The sequence below is a fragment of the Macaca mulatta genome, chromosome 1, assembly GCF_049350105.2.
Source record: "Macaca mulatta isolate MMU2019108-1 chromosome 1, T2T-MMU8v2.0, whole genome shotgun sequence".
Lineage (NCBI taxonomy): Eukaryota > Metazoa > Chordata > Mammalia > Primates > Cercopithecidae > Macaca > Macaca mulatta.
This window is the reverse complement of record NC_133406.1, coordinates 165,910,384-165,932,649: the sequence shown is the minus strand read 5'-3', so window position 1 is coordinate 165,932,649 and position 22,266 is coordinate 165,910,384. Positions and strand designations below refer to the sequence as shown.

General features: G+C 35.9%; 1 protein-coding gene across 1 annotated transcript in view; it reads right to left on the bottom strand.

Moving 5' to 3' along the window:
* Positions 1 to 22,266, bottom strand: part of ERICH3 (glutamate rich 3) — a 111,185-nt gene that overhangs the window by 67,610 nt on the left and 21,309 nt on the right. Inside the window, exons 2-7 of the mRNA XM_015142624.3 lie at positions 20,811 to 20,904; positions 18,216 to 18,341; positions 14,569 to 14,640; positions 12,866 to 12,994; positions 7,827 to 7,985; positions 2,924 to 3,139 (exon numbers count right to left, since the gene is read on the bottom strand). Of these exons, the coding sequence (XP_014998110.3) occupies positions 2,924 to 3,139; positions 7,827 to 7,985; positions 12,866 to 12,994; positions 14,569 to 14,640; positions 18,216 to 18,341; positions 20,811 to 20,904 (796 nt within the window). The remainder of the gene's footprint in view (positions 1 to 2,923; positions 3,140 to 7,826; positions 7,986 to 12,865; positions 12,995 to 14,568; positions 14,641 to 18,215; positions 18,342 to 20,810; positions 20,905 to 22,266) is intronic.

Genomic DNA, 22,266 nt, shown 5'->3' with positions numbered 1-22,266 from the left:
CATATAAGAAGATTTTCTAAACATATACAAAACAGAACTTGGCATAATTACAAAGACAAATTGACAAATCCATAATTATAGAGAATGAATTTTCATTATAACTCAAGAACTAAGAGATGAAACACATAAAAAGTCTACAAATATAAAAATATGAGTAACATACTTAACATTTATCTATTGGACATTTATAGAACCCTAATTCCAACATTTAAAGAATATGATTCTTTCCCAAAACTGAACATATATTAGCTCACAAAGCAAGTCTCCACAAATACCAAGGAGTTAAAATCATACAGATCAAGAATAAGATGCATTTTAAAAGTAGCATTCAGTGAACACAAAAGGAGTTCTTAGAACTGAAACATGGCAGGAGAAAAAACTCAGTAGAATGTGTGGAAGATAAAATTGAAAAAACCTCTCAGCAAGTAGAACAAAAAGACAAAGAGGTAGAAAGTAGGAGAGAAAAGCTAAGAATCTTAGAGCATCAGTCTAGTAGTTCTAACATTCCCAAAATAGAGATTCCAAAAAGAGAGAAAAATGGTTTTCTTTCTTGGGGGAAAAAAAAAAGAGTAAGTCAGACTGAAGCCCTGTGACTCAGGAGACAGACATGGTAAGGTCTGTCAAACCCAGCATGCCTGCTGACACCATGCTGTGCTTCTAACCTGAATGCAGAATCCCAGGGGAACCTGGCTCAGCTGCTTATTTGTGCTTCACTTGTCATGACCCTGGGATGAAGAAGCTGCTGCTCCCTCCTCCATGCCCAGCTACAGAAGCCCATTCCCCTGGTCATTTTCCTGCTGGACATCCAGTGTCTGACTCACACTAGGACCTCACCAGAAACCTTGACACATTCGTGACCTGACCACTCTGACTTCCCCAGAAGGGGCTTTTAAAATTGTTTAAAAACCAAACCCAGACTGTGACCCAAAGATTCTATTCAGCTTATTTTCTTCTAGAAATCGTGTCCTTTCATTACAATGCTAGGTTTGAGCTTATTTCTGAAGTTTTGTGCATATAAGCGATAGAACTCTAAAGAAAAGCAGGGACATAGTTCACAGAGAAGTCAGTGTGGCGGTTGCTCTGGAAAAAAGAATGATGGGGCAGGAAAAAGGGGGCTCCTGCATAATATGATAGTAGAGTTCATTGTGAAGATGTAGTAAGTGCATGGTGCTTGCTTGGTTATTGTTGTTGAACTTGTATATATAGATAAGACTTTATATATTCTTGTGGCTTGTGAGACATTTAAACTTGTTTTTTTAAAGAGCATGAACAGGTAGAATATACCCCAGTGTTACATTTTAACATCAGAAAATCAAATCCTGCCACCCAAGTGTTTAAGAATGAGGAGTAAGTCACTGTTTTTGCTAAGTGTGAGCCACACCTTTGGAGAGTATGTTCATTGGCCAGGTGGAAACCAATGCCAGCATGCAGAGTGAAAAATTAAGTGAGTGGATGTGGTAGATTCTATTATTGTAAATATTTACCGCCCTTTTCTGTTGGAGACTGATACTTCCTACTCCATTGAGGTCAGTCTTGCTCAAGGGCTTGCCAAATGGCATTCCAGTGTAAGTGACATGTGCCACTCCTAAGTGGAACCTTAAAAGCATTCTGTGGTTCTGTTGCCCATGAGGCCAACATACTCCAGACTCTTCCATTCTGAGCTGTTCCTTCAGTCTGGGTCCCAGAATTACAGCTGAACAACAGTAGATAAGATTGTGAGCAAGTAGATAAGACCAACAGTAGATAAGATTGTGAGCGAGAATATTGTTGTAAGTTGAGTTGCCTCAGGTTGTTAGACTAAGCTCCAGTAAACGGCTCTATAGAGAACTTACTAATGAAGAACAGGATAAAACAGAAGTCTAAGGTTACATCATGTGAGGAAAGAATTTGCTCCTTTATCTAAGGCCTGGATATGTTGAGAGACAGAGATGAATATTAGAGGAAGGTGGCAAATCCAAATTAGAGAGAATGACAGATAATACGAAGTACCACCAACAGTGAAAGAGTATCTGATCAAAGACACAGGGCAAGGGTGGGCCTTGGGGGTGAGAGAGAAAACAATCTGTCAAAGACAGCAACAAAGGGAGAGAATTGGTAAAAGTAGAGTTGAAAGAAGGAAATTCAAGCAAGTAGGAAGAAGATGGTCCCCTTCTTTTGAGAAGGTTAGAGGTAAGGACAGCTGCTGGGAGTGAGATGTGGACATGGGGTGAATAAGGGTCCTGAAAGTGAGGTTGATTTTTAAGAATCTATGTGCATGCTGACACTTCACTTCTTGATGGTCAGCCAGTGAAATGTTAACCCAGCTCATTTGCCAATCACAAAACTTTCATTTAATTGCTATTGGTTGTATATTTAACGTAATAAAAATGAAGAGCTATTTTGCTTTCTTACTAGCTTGTATGTTTATGAAGTCCAACAGGCCTTAAAACTGTTTCTTCTACTAGTATTTTGAGGAAATGAGTACAACAAACTGTAATCTCTTCAAAGAACACTGAAATAATTTTTTCTAGGTATGATATAGTAATTTGCCATAAATTGTTAAAAATAAACTATATTATGTTTTTTAGGTATATCAAGGTTTCTCAATTTTTACAAATTAGATGTTAAGATACTTCTAACAACATGTGATTGAATCGGTGCATTTAAGGAAATAAATTATTTGGAAATACGTATTGTTCAAATTAAATTTGACCACAAGAGTTGTTAAATCTTTTATTATTAATTTTGCTAAACTCATTATGCAACTGAACTACTCAAGTCTTTGGTTTCAGATTCATTCAAGCTTACTTATAAAATTGTATTTCTTTACACAGAATATTTTGCATGCAATTTCCTCCAAATTCTTTTACTGTAAACCTAGAAATCTAATAGTGCAATGTAATCTGTGATGAATTAATAAAAGAAAAATGTGTTCCATAATTACCCTGGTCAAAAGAGGTTCTAAGCCATTTGGAGCAGTGGTTGGACGAAATCTTCTCCTTCTCCATGTTTCAGATCTATTTTCTCTTGTGATTTTCCCATTTGGGGGTGGTGGAGGAGGAATAGGCATCATGTAACTGTTAATGTTTGGAAGTTGATACGAATTCATTCTCTGTGAATTGCCTATGGAGTTCCTGAACTTCATCACTGCCTTCTTGCCCTGTAATCATATTTCATCACATAAGAAGCAATGAAACAGAATCAGTGACTCAATGTAACCCAAATTTAAAGACAAGCCTAAATGATTGACTTTGCATGCAAACACAACTGATATCAATAGACAAACTCAAAACACTCCAGTCCGCTGAAAAATGACACTTTGTAGCATCTGCAGCAAATTAAATATTCATAAAATTCTAACCTTATGTGTTATATTTTTTAAATAACATAAAGTGATGACTTTTTATAGTACTTTTGGGGTTTTTCTTCAACAATCCATTAAACCCAACACAAGTAAACAATTTAAAATCAAGAAGTTTGAAGTGTTGTGCTTTAAAGCAGAGCTTTAGCCCACTTCGCAATAGGAAATTAGTACTTTTCTCATATTCTGATTTCAAGCATCTAGCTATTAGAATATGCAGGGTTTGCAAAGCTGTAAACAAACTGGCATGTACTCTTTAGCATAAATAACTCATGTACTATTTAGAGTAAATTATTACCACATTTACAGAGGGAGCATTAAAATATTTATCAAAATTTTAAGGTACATACCTTTTGACCTAGAAATTCTAGTGGTAGGAATAAATCCTACACCGATAACCATACAAGTTTACTAATATAAATGTGTGTAAGGATACATATACACACATGCACACACACACACACATATATATATAAGGAAGTTAGTCACACAAAATGTAACATCATATAAGTCCATCAATAGGAGGGTGTTTAAATCTTGCTTTGTTCATATGATAGATCTCACTAGGCTTAAACAAAAATAACATGAATCTATTTATCCTGAAATGAAAAGGTTCATATGGTATGACCATAAATTTCTTTTAAATAATTTATGTGTGAATTCTGATTAAAAACAGCAATGACTGAAAAAATTTGAATGTGGGGCTGCCTTTAGGGATATACCTTCATACTGTTTTAGAGTTTAATCAGCATGTATTATTTTAATCATTAAAAAACACCAAAGGTATAGTCAATAATTACATTTGTCAGGTATAAGTGAGTCACTGAATTTTCACAAATTGGTAATTTTTGTGTACCTGAGGTAGTTTTCCAAATTTTAAGGAATATTTAAGTGATTTATGTATTTTGCAAAAATTTACTTATATTTCTAAAATACCAATTTATATTGTACTTATGTTTATTTTGAAATTTCTAATTAATTTTTGACCAACTTAGCTTGTATTTTAATATGCTTATTGGTGAAATATTATTTTGTAGAAAGAGAAGTCATTCTCTAAATATCTCTCATTGCTAAATGAGCAAAAGGAACTTATAAGCAAAGGGCATGGATAGCCCATATTTTGATTGAAAAAAGCATACGAACAGAAAGAGATTTAAGTAGATATTCACCAAGGAGTTCACAATTGTTAGAATGGTTGATATTGCATTGTGTCACATTCTAACTTTGCTTTTCTTATATTTTCCATTTTTTCTGTAAGGGAGCACATTTATATTGTAATAAAAAATAAAAATAAGTAAAAAAATAATAAGGACAAGAAAATCAATGAATCTAGAACTTTTTGAATTAAAGCATTTAAAACAAAATGATTTCTGTGTAGGTATCAATTGCATGCCTTGTTTGGAAAAGGTTTATCAGTTTTTCAAAAACATTAACATGTTGTTCTTTACCTTGCTTGTTTTAGTTCAACAGCATTGTGGACATCTTTTCATGCCAGTGCAATAATTCTGCTTTATACATTTTTTTTTTTTTTTTTTTTTTTTGAGACGGAGTCTCGCTCTGTCACCCAGGCTGGAGTACAGTGGCACGATCTCGGCTCACTGCAAGCTCCGCCTCCCGGGTTCAACCATTCTCCTGCCTCAGCCTCCCGAGCAACTGGGACTATAGGTGCCTGCCACCCCACCCGGCTAATTTTTTTGTATTTTTAGTACAGACGGGGTTTCACCATGTTAGCCAGGATGGTCTCAATCTTCTGACCTTGTGATCCGCCCGCCTCGGCCTCTCAAAGTGTTGGGATTACAGGCGTGAGCCACCGCTCCCGGCCCCTGCTTTATACTTTTTAAATGTACTTTAATATAACACAACAAGGTAAAACAATACACTATTACTTAGGTATCTTCCAGTTGTTCTCTATTGCAAATACAACAGTACAAAATATTCTTGAATCTGTTTCTTTACACATATGTGTGTATTCCTAGGATAAATTCCTACTTGTTAAAATGCTTGAGCATGTTCATTTAAAATGGTGATAGATATTTGCATATTGCCTTCACAAATACTTATACTAACTTCTACTTCTACCAATGATATATGAGAAACTCTCATTCTAAGGACATTCATTTTCAATCAAGTCATTATTTTTACTCATTTGCATCTCATCCAGTCTGTTTTTGACCAAATCACTTTTGCCTAAATTAAAGACTCTCACTGCTGCTACTTAGCAAAGTTCAACCTACTTCTATCTGTTGTACCTTCAAGTACTTTCAACATGTATATATTTTACTCTTTTAAAAAGCAGTAAGAGTTTTCTGAGTGCTCACTACATGCTCAGCGCTGTACAGAGTATTATTCTTCTTTAGGAGCTTCTTGTCCGATTTTATATTAAATCATTGTCATCATCAGTGCCATTGAAAAAAATTACAGATAAGACATAATCACAGTATACTTTGTCTGTGAACATTACACTGTAAGCTCCAATAAGTTACTTTTGGCTATCTTGATGCCTAAAGCAGTACCTAGGCCATCGTAAATGCTCAATAAATATTTACTAAATGAAAAGTGAGTTTATCTAGTTGACATTATTGTGGAATTTATCTCAATCTTGTCAGCACATGAGAGCTACCATTAGCTGCCTGCTCTCAATAACATACCCCAAAAACTTGACACAGGAAAAGGCCCTGTAAAGATTCAATTAGTAAATCTATCCAGTGGCTCAGAACAGATTTGAAGAGTCACATTAAAGGAAAAAAAAATTGCTCCCCAGCCAGCAGAGCTTAAGTAATACCTGATTGATGGTGTTCACGTATCTAATGGGACAAAGTATTGATCAAAGTAGAATTAATAATTATGGAACTTACAACCGAATATAATCACCTTGGCAAGCATGGAAAGTACCCATCCGAGTACTATCTAGGGGAGAGGAAATCCTACCCATTGGACTTTGAATATTTCTAGTCCTAATGTCAAAGTTACCGCTGGAGGATAAAGAGGGTTTTAGCCAAAGACTTTTGAGTTTTCTGGTACCTTTGGCTAGCCCATTCCCAAGATGAGACGGGTGTATCAGGCCATCTAGGCCTTATATGATTAACATTCTATTACACTGTATCCCCTCATTCTGATTCCATGCTCACTAGGCAACTTTCTCATTGTGATTTGGCTTCTCATATATGTCTGCCTACTAGGGGATAATGCACTTCTATAAGCTTTGACTATGACATCTCTTGGTGAATAAATAGCTCCTGAATACCATTGAGTTTCCTATTTTTGTTTATTATCTAGAGAAAAATGAGCTTGTTTTGAGTTCGTTTAGTTAGCCTGGACAGTCTCACAAGATGTGACTATTCCCGGACACTGGCTAACACAGGAACTCTCTGGGCCTTCAAAGTGGAGACCAGAGCCTAGAAAGTGTCAAACTAATTGACATATGACTCAACAAGTTCCTGCCCAACTGTAAGTAGTCTTCCCTAGATAAAAGCACCACCACTTTTGGATTAATTTCTCTTGGTTTCTAGAAAAATATTATTAAATTAACTGAAATAAGATTTATGAAAAGTGCTTCAGAAACTGAAAAGCACATTAAGTGGATTAATATATTATTATTTTTAGTGTTGTATTTATACTTTTACTGTGAAACACAATCATTTGTCTGAATTAATTTCTTAGTGTCAAGGTTATCTGTCAATTAAAAATAAAAATAACTTAATTTCATATATCTTATGTTTCTTAAGAAATGAAACATAATCATTCCTTTGAACATAGTGACAATTGTACTCATGTCGCAGGTTTTTTTCTTAAGCTGGCAAAATTTTCTTCATGTTAGAAAAATTAACAATACCTTCCAAATTAGTGAATGTACTAATTCTTCCTCCCTATTTAAGTAACTCATATTCCATGGTTACCATACCTCCTTCCTGTGCTCTATTAAATAAGGGAAAATTATCTGAGATATAACCTTAAGAGGGTAGCAGAAGCAAGCTCCTATGTGTGATTAACTCAGCATTTTTTAAAGATGGACCTTCTTTTCTTTCTATATTCAACCTTCTAAAAGTCAAACTTGAAGCAATTTCATACATTGATGGGAAAGTAAGTCAGCATGCAAATGCAAACCTATTCTTGGAAAGTTTCATTTTCTAGGTTTCATGCATTTAAAATTTGGAGGAAGTCAACACTGGGCCTTTTCTGATAGAAGTCATATCTGGTTCGGAAAAGTTTTCCCCTTTGTTTTTCAATCAGCCTTGTAAACTAATGAGAAATCACCATACATTATTACCAATCTGTTCTTTACTTTTTTGCTCAATGACACAAATTATAGGCCTTCCCATTTGAGTAAGACATAATTAATCACAAGTATGTAGTAAGTGTTTTATACATATACAATATAATTTTCACTGTGTAGATTCTAATCTAATATAATACCTTGACCACTGTAATTACCTATAATAATCTACTCAAAAATGAAAATATATTTGTTGACAAAAAGAACATTTACCCCAATGGGAAACAGAGCTTCATTTTCCAGCAATGAGGTTTTTGATCTGGACCTCGAAGTTACCTTTGGAACAGTTTCTACTGCAGGGTGACTGGGAAGAGGCTGTAATCGAATTGGAGGCTGCATATTTCCTGGAGCAGTATATGGTCGAGGGGCTGTCTAGACAATTAAGGGAAAAAATTCCATTTAAATTAGTATCTTGACATGTTTCCAGAACCAATTAATAACCCAATAAATTGCCTAGTGTAATTAATGGTGCCTTTTTACTGAACAGATTAAACTTTAATTATGTCCTTCCATTATACATACCCTTATGACCCAAAGTATTTGTTAAAACATATGGTGTTGAAGTCCTCTACATAACTATATGCCACAATTATAGAGTATTCTAGACAAAGGAGATGTCCTCCGTTACATTCCTGTATTTTTATTCATACTGCAAACTTGCTGACAATAACTAATTTATGCTCTTCATACAATGGCTTTGCTCAATTGAATGTTACGTTGAATAATGTTCCTATTTTAGGGGTCTAAAAGGATATTATTGGAATGGACTCATTTCTGTCTAAATGTATTCTATATAAACTCTACTCTGAATCTTTTCAGCCTTATGACTGGTGCTGAAGTAAAAGCGACAGTATAATTCAAACAAAAGAGGAAAGGAAATGCATTACAATTTATTCAACGGCATCCTTGAAATACTAGGAAAACAAAAATAAAAAAAATGTAACTGGCAACTTTGGAAAATGTATATAGAATTGGATATGTTTTCTATGCTACATATTTTCCATTTGTCTCTCTAGATCTACCGTTCACCTTCTCTGGCCTGACCTAGACTTTGGGGGTCACTCCTTTCGGGACTACACTCACTAACCTCAGGATTGCAGCTGGAGTCCACCAGTGAGAGGCACTAGCAGGAGATGAGATTAGGGTCTTTCTTCTCCTTGACTCACCCTGCAGGGTCATAATGGGCCAGGTAGGTCCCTCTACCAAAGTCCACAGCTCCTTCTGGGAAGCCCTCTCTCAGTTACAGGTACTAGCAGCTGGTTCTGGTATCCAATTCCTCTGTTCCCCCATTACGCCTGGGTGCTGTGGCTTCTGACATGCTGACCCTAGCATGCTTAGCATCCGTAGTTGGATTTCCTTAGCCCTGCCTACTTCTTTGCAAATAGTTTATTAAACACTTTCTAATTACACTGTTTGTTTGAGCCATCTGTCTCCTGCTGAGCCACTGATTGATGCATTTTCTAATCAAGAATGTACTGCAGCAAATGCCAGAAGTGCTAGTATAATGCATTAGAAGTGCCTCTGGGGGCATTGAAAGAATATTGTTAGTTTAGTATAAAGACTAGCAATGTGGCTGGGTGCAGCGGCTCACACCTATAATCCCAACACTTTTGGTGGGTACAACACTTGAGCCCAGGAGTTGGAGATTGGCCTGGGCAACACAGTGAAACCTTGTCTCTACAAAAAATCCAAAAATTAGCTGGGTGTGGTGCTGTGCACCAGCTACTTGGAGTCTGAGGTGGGAAGTCACCTGAGCCCAGGCAGGTCGAGGCAGCAGTGAGCTGGGACTGTGCCACTACACTTCAGCCTGGGCCACAGAGTGGGATGCTGTCTTAGAAAAAAAAGAAAAAAAAAAAGATTAGCAATGTGTCAAAAGTAGAATACATGACTTTTGACCCAGTTGTTCTAATGCAGTAAAATAGTAGAAAGCCTATCAAGAACAGTACATACATATTTAGGTAGGAGGATGAGAAGGATGGTATATAAGTGACTAATGAAAAGCATTTAATACATTGACTTTAAAGAATGGTGAACAACAAATATTCAGCTCTGGAAAAGTGTATGTAAATACTTTAAAAAACGATGATAAGGCAGCTCCTACTACCAAAAACCAGCCTTAGAAATTAGGCTTAAGAAGCATGCCATATGTTGCTAAATCTCTGATTTTGTTAAGTCAGCATTTATTGGATTTCCACCATAGAAACCGTGAGAACATAAAAAGTATTTTTTAACATCTAATGGCAACACAAAACAACTAGTGTCAAATGAACCACACAAATACTGCCAAACAGACAATAAAATACCTGAGACCATAACTTAGAAGTAAAAGTTCTTAGAACGTTTAGGGTAAGCCAAGGAGGCTAATACAACTTAAAGTTCCACAAAAGCAGTTGGATTTTATCCAAATGGTAAACAAGAGAAGAAAGTGGATAAGCAGAGAAGAAGGATAAATTTGAACATCCAACCAGGAAGAGAGCTGGTTGTGAGCAAGACCTGAAAAGAGTAGCAAAGATAATATTCCCCAATATCTGTTTTCTTTTTTCCACTGGGAACATGGTTACTATGAATAAAGATGATATTTCCCAGCATCCCTTGCTATTCTGTGTAGATGTATGCCTCAGTTTTGGCTAATAAGATGTGAGCAGAAGTGACACATGAGACTTTCAGGTCATGTGGTTAGAGAGAAGATATGTGCTCTCACTTTACCCTTCCCTCTGGCTGAAATATCCAAATGGTGATATGCCATCTTGGCTTTTATGGATAAAAGCGATACCCTAAGTCTGGCAGATCAGCAACACAAAAGGAGTCTGGACTTTTGATGACTTCATAGAGTTAAGATAGCATGCCAGCTGAGACTCATGTATATGCTGAGATGGGGAGGAGACCCTTTCGTTTATGCCAATGTTATTATATTTATGGTTTCCATACACAAACCTACATCACAACCAATATGAGAAGCCAAGTGAATTGACTAAAGCAGCATTTGGTTTAAAGAAACAAAAAAATAAGCCTATATGGTCCAAAAGGTAAAAGGTCTTAAAACCCAAAAAGAGAAATTAGAATAGAGGTTTCTGAACAAAGGAATCAGATCACCTAAAAGAATTCTTTTGAACTTTGTAAAACAAACATGCCTCAAGGATCTCTCCTGTCAAATAATCCAACTGAACACAAAAACTTGAAAAATCTATTGTAGAAATTTAAGAGAACAGTTTACTGCAAACTAGAACATGATCTATTGGCTGCTGTGCTCTAAATTTTACTTCCCTACATTTGCATATAGATATCATTCAGTTAGATGAATGTGGTAGTCAAATGTTTAACTGATTACATTTATCTCTAAAAACAAATCTGCACCATTAACTAACAGCTGTGAGCTACAAATTGTTGTAGTTCACATCAGAAGCCACCTTAAATTCGTTATATTTTAAATTGTGTGTAATATATTTTCTTGGAATAAATATGGCATTGTAGCTTAACATTCTGAAAACCATACCAGAATAGGAATTGAAATTAACTACCTGGTGATTACTCAGCTTAGCTGAGCATTTCTAATTCTTAGTAGATCAGTAGGGGTGAATGTTTCAAGCATATGCAGAATTAGCTGAAATGATTTTCCATAGTTTTAATGGGAGTGGTACAGCTAAAAATCTGTATACTATTTTGAAAGTTTAGGTTACCAAGGGCACAAACATTGTGTTGGATGATTTTCTTATTGACTTAAAAAAGTTAAAAAAAGAAAAAAAAATCAATGGCAATATCTCAAAAGGATTATTATCTTTATCTCAGGGACACTTGGAGATCATAAGTCAAATTTAAAGAATATGTATCCAGATTGGAAAAAAAAAGGGAGGGAGATTTGGATTTCTGTAAAATGGGAACTATTTAATTCCAAGATCACAATAGGTATCACGGTGCAAAAGCACCATCAGGGCGGGCCACGTGAAGAATCCTGGCTTACCAGAGAGAAAGGTTTTTGAAGCTGGTGTCAGTGTTTCCTGTAATTTTAAAATTACTTTTTCACTCCTACCACATTAAGATCTGCTGGATGTATCATAAACTATTTATTGAGGGTGTTCAGCTGGAAAATTGAAAAGAAAGCCTTTCAAGGATTTTTCCTGTCTGAAACAGGTGGGAAGACAGGAAACAGCACGTGATTGTTTCTTTTGTTTCACTCAGGTTAAGCTTTTGAGAGTCTAGTGAATTTGCCATCCAATAAAAGAATTTGTATACATATATATTCAAATCAAACCTGGAAATAGGGTGACAACAAAGGAAAGACGGTTGCTTTTCATCATTTGAGCTGTTCATCAAGAAATGTCAAAACATATTTACCCTTTGAAAAATGTCAAAGCTTAACACTATATGTGATGAACCTACTTCAACAATCTGTGAAAGCATCGCAATTTCTCCATAAATATTTTGCAATTCAGAAAAAGTACATGCTAACAAGGAAATATATTAGGCTACACGAAGCAAGAATAAAGATATAATCAAGCAATTCATTTACAACTTAAACCACCAACCCCCAGCAAATGTTTTACAAATCTTTTCCTGTATCTATATTATTTCAAGGTACTTTACCTTCCCTCAGGCAAACACCACCTTTAGACTAGAAAAGAATCAAACTGGAATAAAATATCACTGTTTAGTTTCTTTGGATAGAATTTCTGTACATTTAATTATTTTTATCTTAGAGTATGTGTGCAGACTTTTAATAAAAGAAGCTCAAATGTTAGTATTTAGCCCAATATGCTATATGGAACCATTGAATATATACAGATAAGGTGGAAGTAGAGGGAACAGCAAGAACAAAATCCAGAGGTGAGAAAATATAGAATATGTATAGTGGTCCCATTTTGCTGCATTGAAGGATGCTGAAGAGTAATCATGCAGAAAAAAATTTGGAATAGCTAATTTGAGGTCATATGGTTTAAGGTCTTAAATGTCACCTGAGAGTCTGAGCTTTTCTCAGGCCAGGGAAAGTATTTGGGTATATAAGTAACATAAGTAATCAGGACTTCCAGAAAACTAATCTAGCATTCATGAGCAAAATTGATTTGGCAGTAGTGATATTTACTGGAAGTGAGACATTCAGAAGAGACACAGTTGAATAGATACAAGACTATATTTTCATTCAGTAGGACTGGCAGGGATTATGCAGACATGCTCCCAGAGAGTATCCTTTCTGAGAATAAGAAATAATAAATTAATTAGCTGGGATACTGCATGACAAAGTGTTTAATATTACTCACCAGTGCTAATGGACTGGAATGTCCTTCATCAATCAGAACACTATGGCCACGATTAGTCTTTGGGCCGGCTGGTGGGTGGGGAGATAGGATTGGCATGTTATTTTCAACAGACCTTCTTGTGTGCTCTCCCTAGAATAAGAAAGCAATTTAGCAAATAGATACACAATTAGTAATCTAGGTTAGATTATGAATGACATGTACGAAATACTATATGACTAAAGAAATTCTTTCTCGTTTCTTCCAAGAGTTACTTTTGTTAAGGAGTTAGGTGTGGTGGTAAAAGGCAAGAAATTGAGTCGACTTTAGTTGTGCTCAAAGAAATAACTGCAAAAGCAGTGTATCCTCCATTTTAGTAATAATATTTGTTAATTTTAAGCAGATCACTACAAAAGGCATAATGAACTTTACTACTGTGATCAGTAGACTACCAGAAAATAGTACTTTTCTATCTTAGAAAATGAATAATTCCATTAGGCAAAAAGTGTCCCATGTTTTAAAAAATGAGAGCTAAAATATATCTTGTGCCAAATTCAGTAATAAAGTGAAAATTGTTCAAATAAAAATCATATGAAGAGGCACAAGGGTAGCAAATCTCTGACAATGCTACAATATGCCCATGTACTTCCTTTAGCGGGTCTGGCTACCTGGACAAGGGTGAATAACACATAGCAACTTTTCCTGCTTCATGCAGTGTGAGTGACTCTTTTTTCCAGTAACCACATTTTCTCCATCAACATTTCAGCAGATAAATTATAGAATCTATGACTTAGTCCTTGATGTCGGGCAATATTGGCAAAGCTGGATTAACCACAAATCTCTACACACGAACTCTTTGATCTTGAAAAACTGACCCATCCTCTGTCATTTGAAAACATTTTTGTAACAAAATTATCTTCTCACCCTAATAAAATAGACCTGAGTCCATCAGGCAAGGGTGAAAAATTACTGTCTTTTATGACAAGTTATTCTACAGAAGCTTTACAAATATTCGTCAGTTCGTGAAACGTATCTGAGGCTGCATATTTGTAATACCACAGTACACAGAAAATTAAGAACAACATGTGATTACGAATGACTTCAGAAATTGAGTAAAACTGCCAACCTAAATGGAAATCTTGAATTTAACTGAATATCTCATCTCTTGATTCAAGTTTATATTTCCTGAGTTCACTGCAAAGAAGATATATTTAAAAATAGAAAACAAGGAATTTTAAAATGCCTTTTACAAAATCTACATTTTATCATGCTTTCTTTTGCTAATGAGGATCCTTTCCACCATATATTTCCAACGTCACATTCAAATGAAAATGTGTCATAGTATCATTCTTAAAAAGCCCTTTTTACCATCAGGTTGGAAACATTACCATCCATTTTTACCTTCTTAAGACACAAACAAAAATCCCTTGCCCTCTATCACAAGAATATATAAAAGCGAAATTTCAGGAATATTTTCAAGTTTGTCTTTGAAAGGTTTGTGCCTCATTACAATTTATTTTGTACAAACAGCTCCTATTTTTGTCACAATCTTCTGTAATAGTGATGGCTAAGGTTTAGGCTTGGTTGAACCATCATTGACTTCAACTATGTTTTACCCAAAAGTAAAGTGTCCCAGGGAACTGGAATCATAGTTTCACTGTATTTTTTTGTTTTTTTAAATCATAAAATAATACTATGAAGTAAAAGACAGTTATATAACTCCTTACCTTAAACATCTGGATTCGCTCCTTCCTAGCTAAGGTCTCCAATTTCTTTTTTATTTCAAGCTGATGGTAACGCTAAGCATACAGGAAAGAATAAAGGAGAGAATCATATCGGTTATAGCAACGACCAGTTTAGAGAAAAATAATTCCAACAGCTAACTATATTCTCAATTACCCCTCTTGTCATTGAAATGGAGAAGAATCATCTGCATCAGTGCACAAGTGGGAATATAAATTGGTGCAACTATTTGGAAATTCAATTTTCAACATATATTAGGCAGTTAAAAGTGTTCATAACCTTTAACCCTTAAATTTCGCTTCTGAACCTGTGGGAAATCTAAGTAATTTTTTAAAATGTCTTATGCACAAAGATGCTATCTGAAAATTTTTTTTTCCTTTTTCTTTAAGGTAAAAGAAAATGCAGAAACAATATAAACTATAAAAAGAATGGTTATATTTCTGGCACATCCATATGATGGAATAAAATATAATTGATCATTTAAATAATGGTTCATACAGATCATTAAATAAGGTTCATACAGATTCTGTTTAAAAAGATGGACAATGCACCTAATGCAGGATAAAAGCAGGATACAGAATTTCACAGAAATACAATTTAATTTATCAAGCTCTTATTGTGTGTCTGTTCCTGTGCTAGGAAGATGCTTCACATACATTATTTCTTCTTGAACAACTCTAATTGCCAAGCCACCCTATTTTACAAACAAAGACACTGAGGCAGAGGATAATGAACTTGCCCCAGGTCATACACCCAGCCAGTGGAGGAGCTGTAATTTCAGCCTTGGCCTATCTGACACTAACTTCCTGTTTTTTGCTTGTTTTTTCACAAAACCTTGTTGTCCCTGTCACAACATAGTATGAGTTTACTAAGGTAAAAATATGAATAGAAAAGAGACTAGAAAGAAATGGATGTTAACAGCAGTTGTCTCTGAAGGAGGAATTGTATGTAATTATTTTCCTTTTTTATGCTTTTCCCCCCAAGTTTTGTAATATATTATTCTATAATTTAAAAATAAGCCTCACATAAAAATAATCCGTTTAAAAGGCAAATTGAAATTAATTAGACATATTTGAGAGTGTTTTATTCATTGGCCCTTTGAAAAAATGTTTCCCCTCTGTTTTTGGTTCCCTCCTACTGCCTTAGGAGCCCTGCAGACTCAATAATTTCCTATCATCAATCCTCTTCTTAACACTTCTCTTTCCTCTCTCTCTTCCTCTGATCTCCTACCCACTTATTATCAAACTGTTCAACTCACTATCAACCTTTTTCCACCTTCCATTTATCCCCAACTCACTGTAGTCATCCACATCGACTGACTTGCCACTTCCCTACTGCTGAAACTACTTTTGCCAAGTCCACCAATGTTTTTGTCTTCTGGGTCAAACCTAATTTCCCTTTGTTTCCCCAGTGCTCATCATTTTTAACCATTCTGCAGCTTGTGAAAATCTTCCCGCTTCCAGGACACCATTCTAACAGGCATGTTTGTGACCACTTGAAGGTTCCTTTTCAGCTCATGCTGTTGTTCTTGATCTCCTGCAGTGCACATACCTCCAACCAGGTGAGAAACTCTTTCTTCTGAGCTCTTTCTTCTCCCTCACTCCTTCACATTCAGTCCGCTTAAATCTTTCTCCCACTTCAGCTCCTCTGTAGACAGCTGCATCTCCCAGCACTACCACTACTGCTATTAGCCTACACCCTTCGGCAATAGCTTCCTAATTGACCTCCCACCTCCAATCTTTTCCAGCTCATTAATCCATCTTCCACATTTTTAGCAACATAATCTTTCTAAAACAGCTCTGCTCATTTCTTTTACTCCCCTGCTGAAAAACATTTTATCGCCTCATCACCTACACCCCAAACTTACTTGAGAATTTAAGGCTCTCCAGAGACTGGGTACCAACTTGTGGGAGAGTGTCACTTCTTGCCACTCCTGCCAACTAACCCACTGTGCAGTCTGGCCTCAGTGAGGGTTCCTTTCCATCTACTATGTCCTTTCACACCTCTGTAACTTCTGAGGTCTAGAACACCTTTTCCACGTTTTCACAGGAACCCTCACTCAGTCTTCAAACAGCAAGGCCTCTGTTCAGCTTCCTCTGACTCCCACAGAGAAAAGTCATCCTTCTCTTCTTTTCTGAGCTCACTCTATTTGTTCCTCTCCTCTAGCACTTAGTCACATTCTACAGTATTTTTTTTAATCCTACCTTGCAGCTTCAACACAAAGCCTCATACTGGCACATGGTAGCCTGCAATTATGGCTTGTTGCATGAGTGAATGCATGAATGTGAATACTGCAGTATTAGCAAGGAGCATCAGCATAAACTAAATGTGAGACAAATGTGACAATTTAAAGATAGTTTGCTCTATTATATTTATATATGATTTATTCTGTTATGTAACAATTATTTAATATATTACATATTAACATTTATCTAAAATATTTATTCAGAACTAGGAATCCACAAAGATTTAAATAATAGCATATTCTACAGTTATGATGTGTCAGAATGTGTTAAGTGAGATTTTGGAAAACTAGACTTCAAGGATTAAGGCTAACAGAGAACTCAGTGCCTGTGGGGTAAATTTGAAACAAGGTGTTAATTTTATGCTGTACTATTTATTGTTTTCACAGAAAAATTACAGCTAATACTTTTATAAGCAAGAATTTAGGGCCACAAACAACAATTCTATGTAATTCACGGTCATGATATGAAGCACAAAGTAAATTCCTAAATGAACAGATCATACACATCTTAAGTGAACACTTCATCTACCTAATGCAGCATAATAATAAATATTTTCAGTGGCACTAGACTTAATATTGGTTTACTGATGATTCTACAGTTGTTCATAAATGTTTACTGCACTCACAGGTCAATGGTTTTACGAGCCAAGCTTTCTGATTTACTGCTTGTATGGTCAAGCCAAGAAGCGACATGCTTTTTCACAGAGATTAAAATGGTGTTGATGCTTGAAACTTCAAGTTCCATGGAGCAAGGCTGAAATAATTTATCAAATTAGCTAGATATCCCACTAAGATGCCCTGTCAGATTAAAAAAATATATTGTTGATGCTTGGTTTGTGCATCTATGTTGACCAGCGTGGCGTACGGTAGAAGGGACAGCAGATGTTAAAATGCCTATTCCTTGAAATGTAACATACGGCTGAGCTTCAGAGCCTTAAAAGAATAACAGATCTGAAATAATTCATGGCAATGGAATTACTGATATTTAAACAGATGTCACTTTTTTCAGCAAATGGAAATTGAGGTACAGATGGTGAGGGCTGGTATGTTTTAGAGTAGCCATTGTGAATGAAAAAATCTACATTTGGAAAATTAAATATCACAAAATATATAATGATGTCCATATTTTTCTCCAACTGAAATGGAGAAAAGCTTACGCTAGACTTCTGGCTCCTGGATGCCCAGAGAGATATTGAGTATTTCTTTGTTTCATTTTCTTTTTTAATGAAACGCAGAAAGAATATCTCTTTTTCTAGGTACAAAAGCATTATTAATTACCACATTAGACAATATCAATTACAAAGAAAATAGTAAAGATTTATACCTCCATCTTCATTGATGTGGAAGTAGAAAAAAATAAAATAAAAAATAAGTATATATTTATACCTCCATATCAAGAACTTTATGAAAAATTGCCTGGGCTAAGCACTCCCGGATATATTTTTGATGATCCCGCTTCATAATATTTAGTTTATATTCTTTTTCAGAAAGTATTCTTCCACTTCTTGTGATCTGTCATGAATAAATAAAACATACATAGAAATATAAAATAGAAAATGTGATGTTAGTTTCCAAAAAAGAGAGGCTGGAGGGTGGAGAAGACAGACAAGCACACACACACACACACACACACACACACACACACACACACACATACACACAGAGAGAGAGAGAGAGAGAGAGAGAGAGAGGCCTTGGGGAGGCGGGGAGGGAGGGAGAGAGAAAAAAAAGGAGAGGGGAGAAAGAGGGAGAGAAAGCAGCAGTAGCTTTTAAGCCTAAAAGAATATATCACTATGGTTGATAAACTTTCACTTTTAATGCATATTTCATGAGGCAAAAAGGAGAAAGGAAGTCTCATATACCCTTCATTGTGAAAACACACACAGGTGGTACACTTGACGTTTAAAACAAGATTTTCATCACAGTAACAATTTTCCCTTGATGGAACCCAGGTGTTCTTTTCATTTCTCTTTTGAACACTTTCCTGGAGGAACAGGGTGGGGTATTACCTTGAAACAATGACCAGGAGCAGTGATCATAGGACTGATGATCTCGCAGGAAATACTTTGATGGGAAACATGGTAGCTACAGAGGAGCTCATCAGTTTGTTTTAAAAATAATTGGTTTCATTACTTTGTTTTCCTACTGCTTTTTTTTCTTCCACTCTCCAGCCCAAAATGTAATTTAATTTGTTGTTTTGATTCAGAATTTTACACATTATGCGGTAGCATACATAGAAGATATTCAATATTGGTCTCAACTGGCATCATTGCAAGTCCCAGGAGTGACCATTTTTGTTGTGGATTTACTTATTTTCCTTTTCTTTAATTCTTCCTGTGGGCATATTTGTTGATGTGTTGTATTGTTCTCTATCCCCTGTAAACAAAGAGCGTTACCCATATGGATTGTTCACCTTCTTCTTTTCCACTTATTTAAGCTCTCTCCCCTCTTTCATGCAAGACACATATTTTTCTTAATTCTGCTAACTATATTTTTTTACCACTACTGTTGCAACACACTGGAGTATTGAGATCAACCAGAGTTGTGCTACAAGTGATGGGTTACTGGTAATCTTTTTTTGCAAATACATTTTCCAATGGAAGAAAGAGATATACCTATAGAAAGTGTGCTTGGAATTACAGATAATCCACTTACAGTCTTTGTGCGACTATGTCTGAGCTCCCCAACTAGAGTGGAAGCTCTTATAGGGCAAAGGTGCTTAAACTTGACCCTGCATCAGAACCACCTGCAGAGCTTGTTGAAAAACTGATAGGCCCCTTACCAGAGCTTCTGATTCAATTAAGTCTGCGGCAGGGCTCTCATATTTGCATATTCTATCAGGATTCCGGGTGTCCCTGAACACTGCTAGCTGAGAGGCTATATTTGAACCTCTAGAGAAAGGGCTGCATCTTTCTTATTTGAATTGCCATGCATACAACCAGTGTTCAATAAGTGCTTGTTAATGATGCTGATAAGTAAATACAAAGTCCTTCTCATTTGTACGCAAAACTCACAGACTGTTATCCAAAGAAGTGATGTTAATAGTAACAATAATTACAACACCCATTTATTGCACATCTCTAACTGCCACAACAATTCTGAGCGCTGCGTGCCATCACTCTCATTTTACAACTGAGGAAGCTGGGGCTGAAAAAGTTAAGAAAGTGATTTACTCAAGATTCTATGGCTTATAAATGGCAAGCTCGGTTTCAGCCAGGTCTGTCTGATAACAAAGCCTCAGGAGGAGAAAAGCAAGCTCTCTGAGATCTATCAGCTAGAGTGCCAAGCACAGAAACAACGATTAGAAATGCAATACGTGCTCTTTCAACACCATGGCAACAATAGTTAAGGAAACCCATTGTGTTTTAAGAAGGTAAACAGCTAACACTTTCTATAACCACATCTCTTTCTTTCCATGGAATACTGTAACATTTTAAAAAGGTTTGACATTGTATACATTTAGAGGAATAGAAATTTTGTGGAAAGAACAGTTGTGAAGCTAATGAAATACACTAATATTATCAATAAACCATCACAGGAAATAATTTGCTTTTAAATGTGGGGGAAATGTTGAAATGTACATGTCTTCCACACCATATTCCGTGAATATCAAAAGCAATATTTTTTCCGAAGATGACAGTAAAATCTTCTCTATCTTCAATTCCTAACAGTTTCTAGCTCATACAATGTGTTCAGTAAATATGTGTTGAATGAATGAATAAACAAACAATTGAAATAGGCTGTTGGAAACTCTCAGGGCCTTTTCCTCAATGATTTATAAGTTTTCTTAGCAGTCATTGTGACCTGCCTTCCTATCTTCTCAAACAACCTCAAATACATAAATCAAAACTTTGGAAAGAAAGAAATTTTTCTAAAATGAAGGGAAGTGGAAGATGTCACTCAAAGAGAAAGCCTGAAAAGGTAGGGAATTATTGGACTTCATGAAGCAAGAAGGTTGTTGGAAAGTAAACCAAAACTTACCAGTCCTGATCTTAAGAGATGACGCCTTATCCTTGTATTGTTAAAATACCCAGCCAGGTGTTTATCCATAAGGCTATTATATGCTGCAAGTAACCTAAAATGCAAAAATAAAACCAATAAGGTTTTACAAGGGGTTGTTTGATAACCAAGGCAATTCTTTACTTTCTCCCCAAACAGTGCATAATCATTCACTCATGCAACCTGCCAGTCATTCATGTATGTATTTAATAAACATGTATTGAGTCCCTACTCTTTTGTAAGTCTCATGATAAGACCTAGAAAATCATCCTGATTTTAATTATTCCACAGACAAGTATGGAAATCACACATCAACAAGTAAAGTGAATGGGGAAAGTCAACAAGAGAAATATGCAAAAAGTCATGGCCGCACAGAGAAGGAGGCCACCAGCTCCAGTTGTCACAAAGGGCTTCACAGAAGACGCCTGATGGGAAAGTAAGGGCTCCTTCAGCAGAGTCTTTAGCCTCTCATGACATACCCTAAACTCTGGTAACTCAAACTTACCTGCTGTCTCTCATGTTCAGAATACAACGTGGTGCCCCAACTGTGAAGGCCCTTCCTTCACCTGCCAGCCAGCAGATAATATCTGTGGTGTATAAGCATCTCTTCTCTTAGGAAACATTCTCTGATATGTCCTGGTGTGCTGTGTTGCCTTCCAATCCCGCTCCCCACCTCCTACCCCATAAGACCCTGAGTTACTATCTCATCACATAATATGTAATTGTTTATTTCTTGGTATCCTCTGCTAGATTTGAAGGCTAGGCCAGGATAGAGCATTATTCTTGGTATCCCTACTGATGTTATTTGTCATGTATCAAAATAATAATGTGCTCAGTAAATAAAGATACGATTTTGTTTGGGACTTATTTTTCTTGTTATAAGTTCCTAACTAAATTTAAGCTCAGTATTTTGAAGTGTTAACTTCCTCATATATATCTAGACATTTCCATTAATTTCACATCCAGCATCAAAATAATAATTCATAGATCACTTTTGATTTTTATGGTATTTTAAAAGAGGATAAATTGGTTTGTTGATTATATGCTATACCTTAGTAAATTGTCAATCTAAGTCTGTATGTCAAAGTTGAGCACTATTTTCTGTTTCAACCTATCCTTCATTAATTATTCAGTAACTTAAAAAACATGTACACATATATGTATGTGTACATGGTGCATGCACATACACATTCATACACAGACATACACATAGATGTTAGTATATACAGTAGTTCTCCCTTATCCACAGGGAATACATTCCAAGACCCCCAGTGGATGCCTGAAACCGTGGATAGCACCAAATCCTATGTATACTAGGTTTTTTCAATCTGATATCCAATATGGCTGCTAAGTGACTAAAGGGTGGGTGGCATATACTATGTGTATACCCAGGAAAAACGGATGATTCACATCCTGGGCAGGACGGAGCAGGACAGCA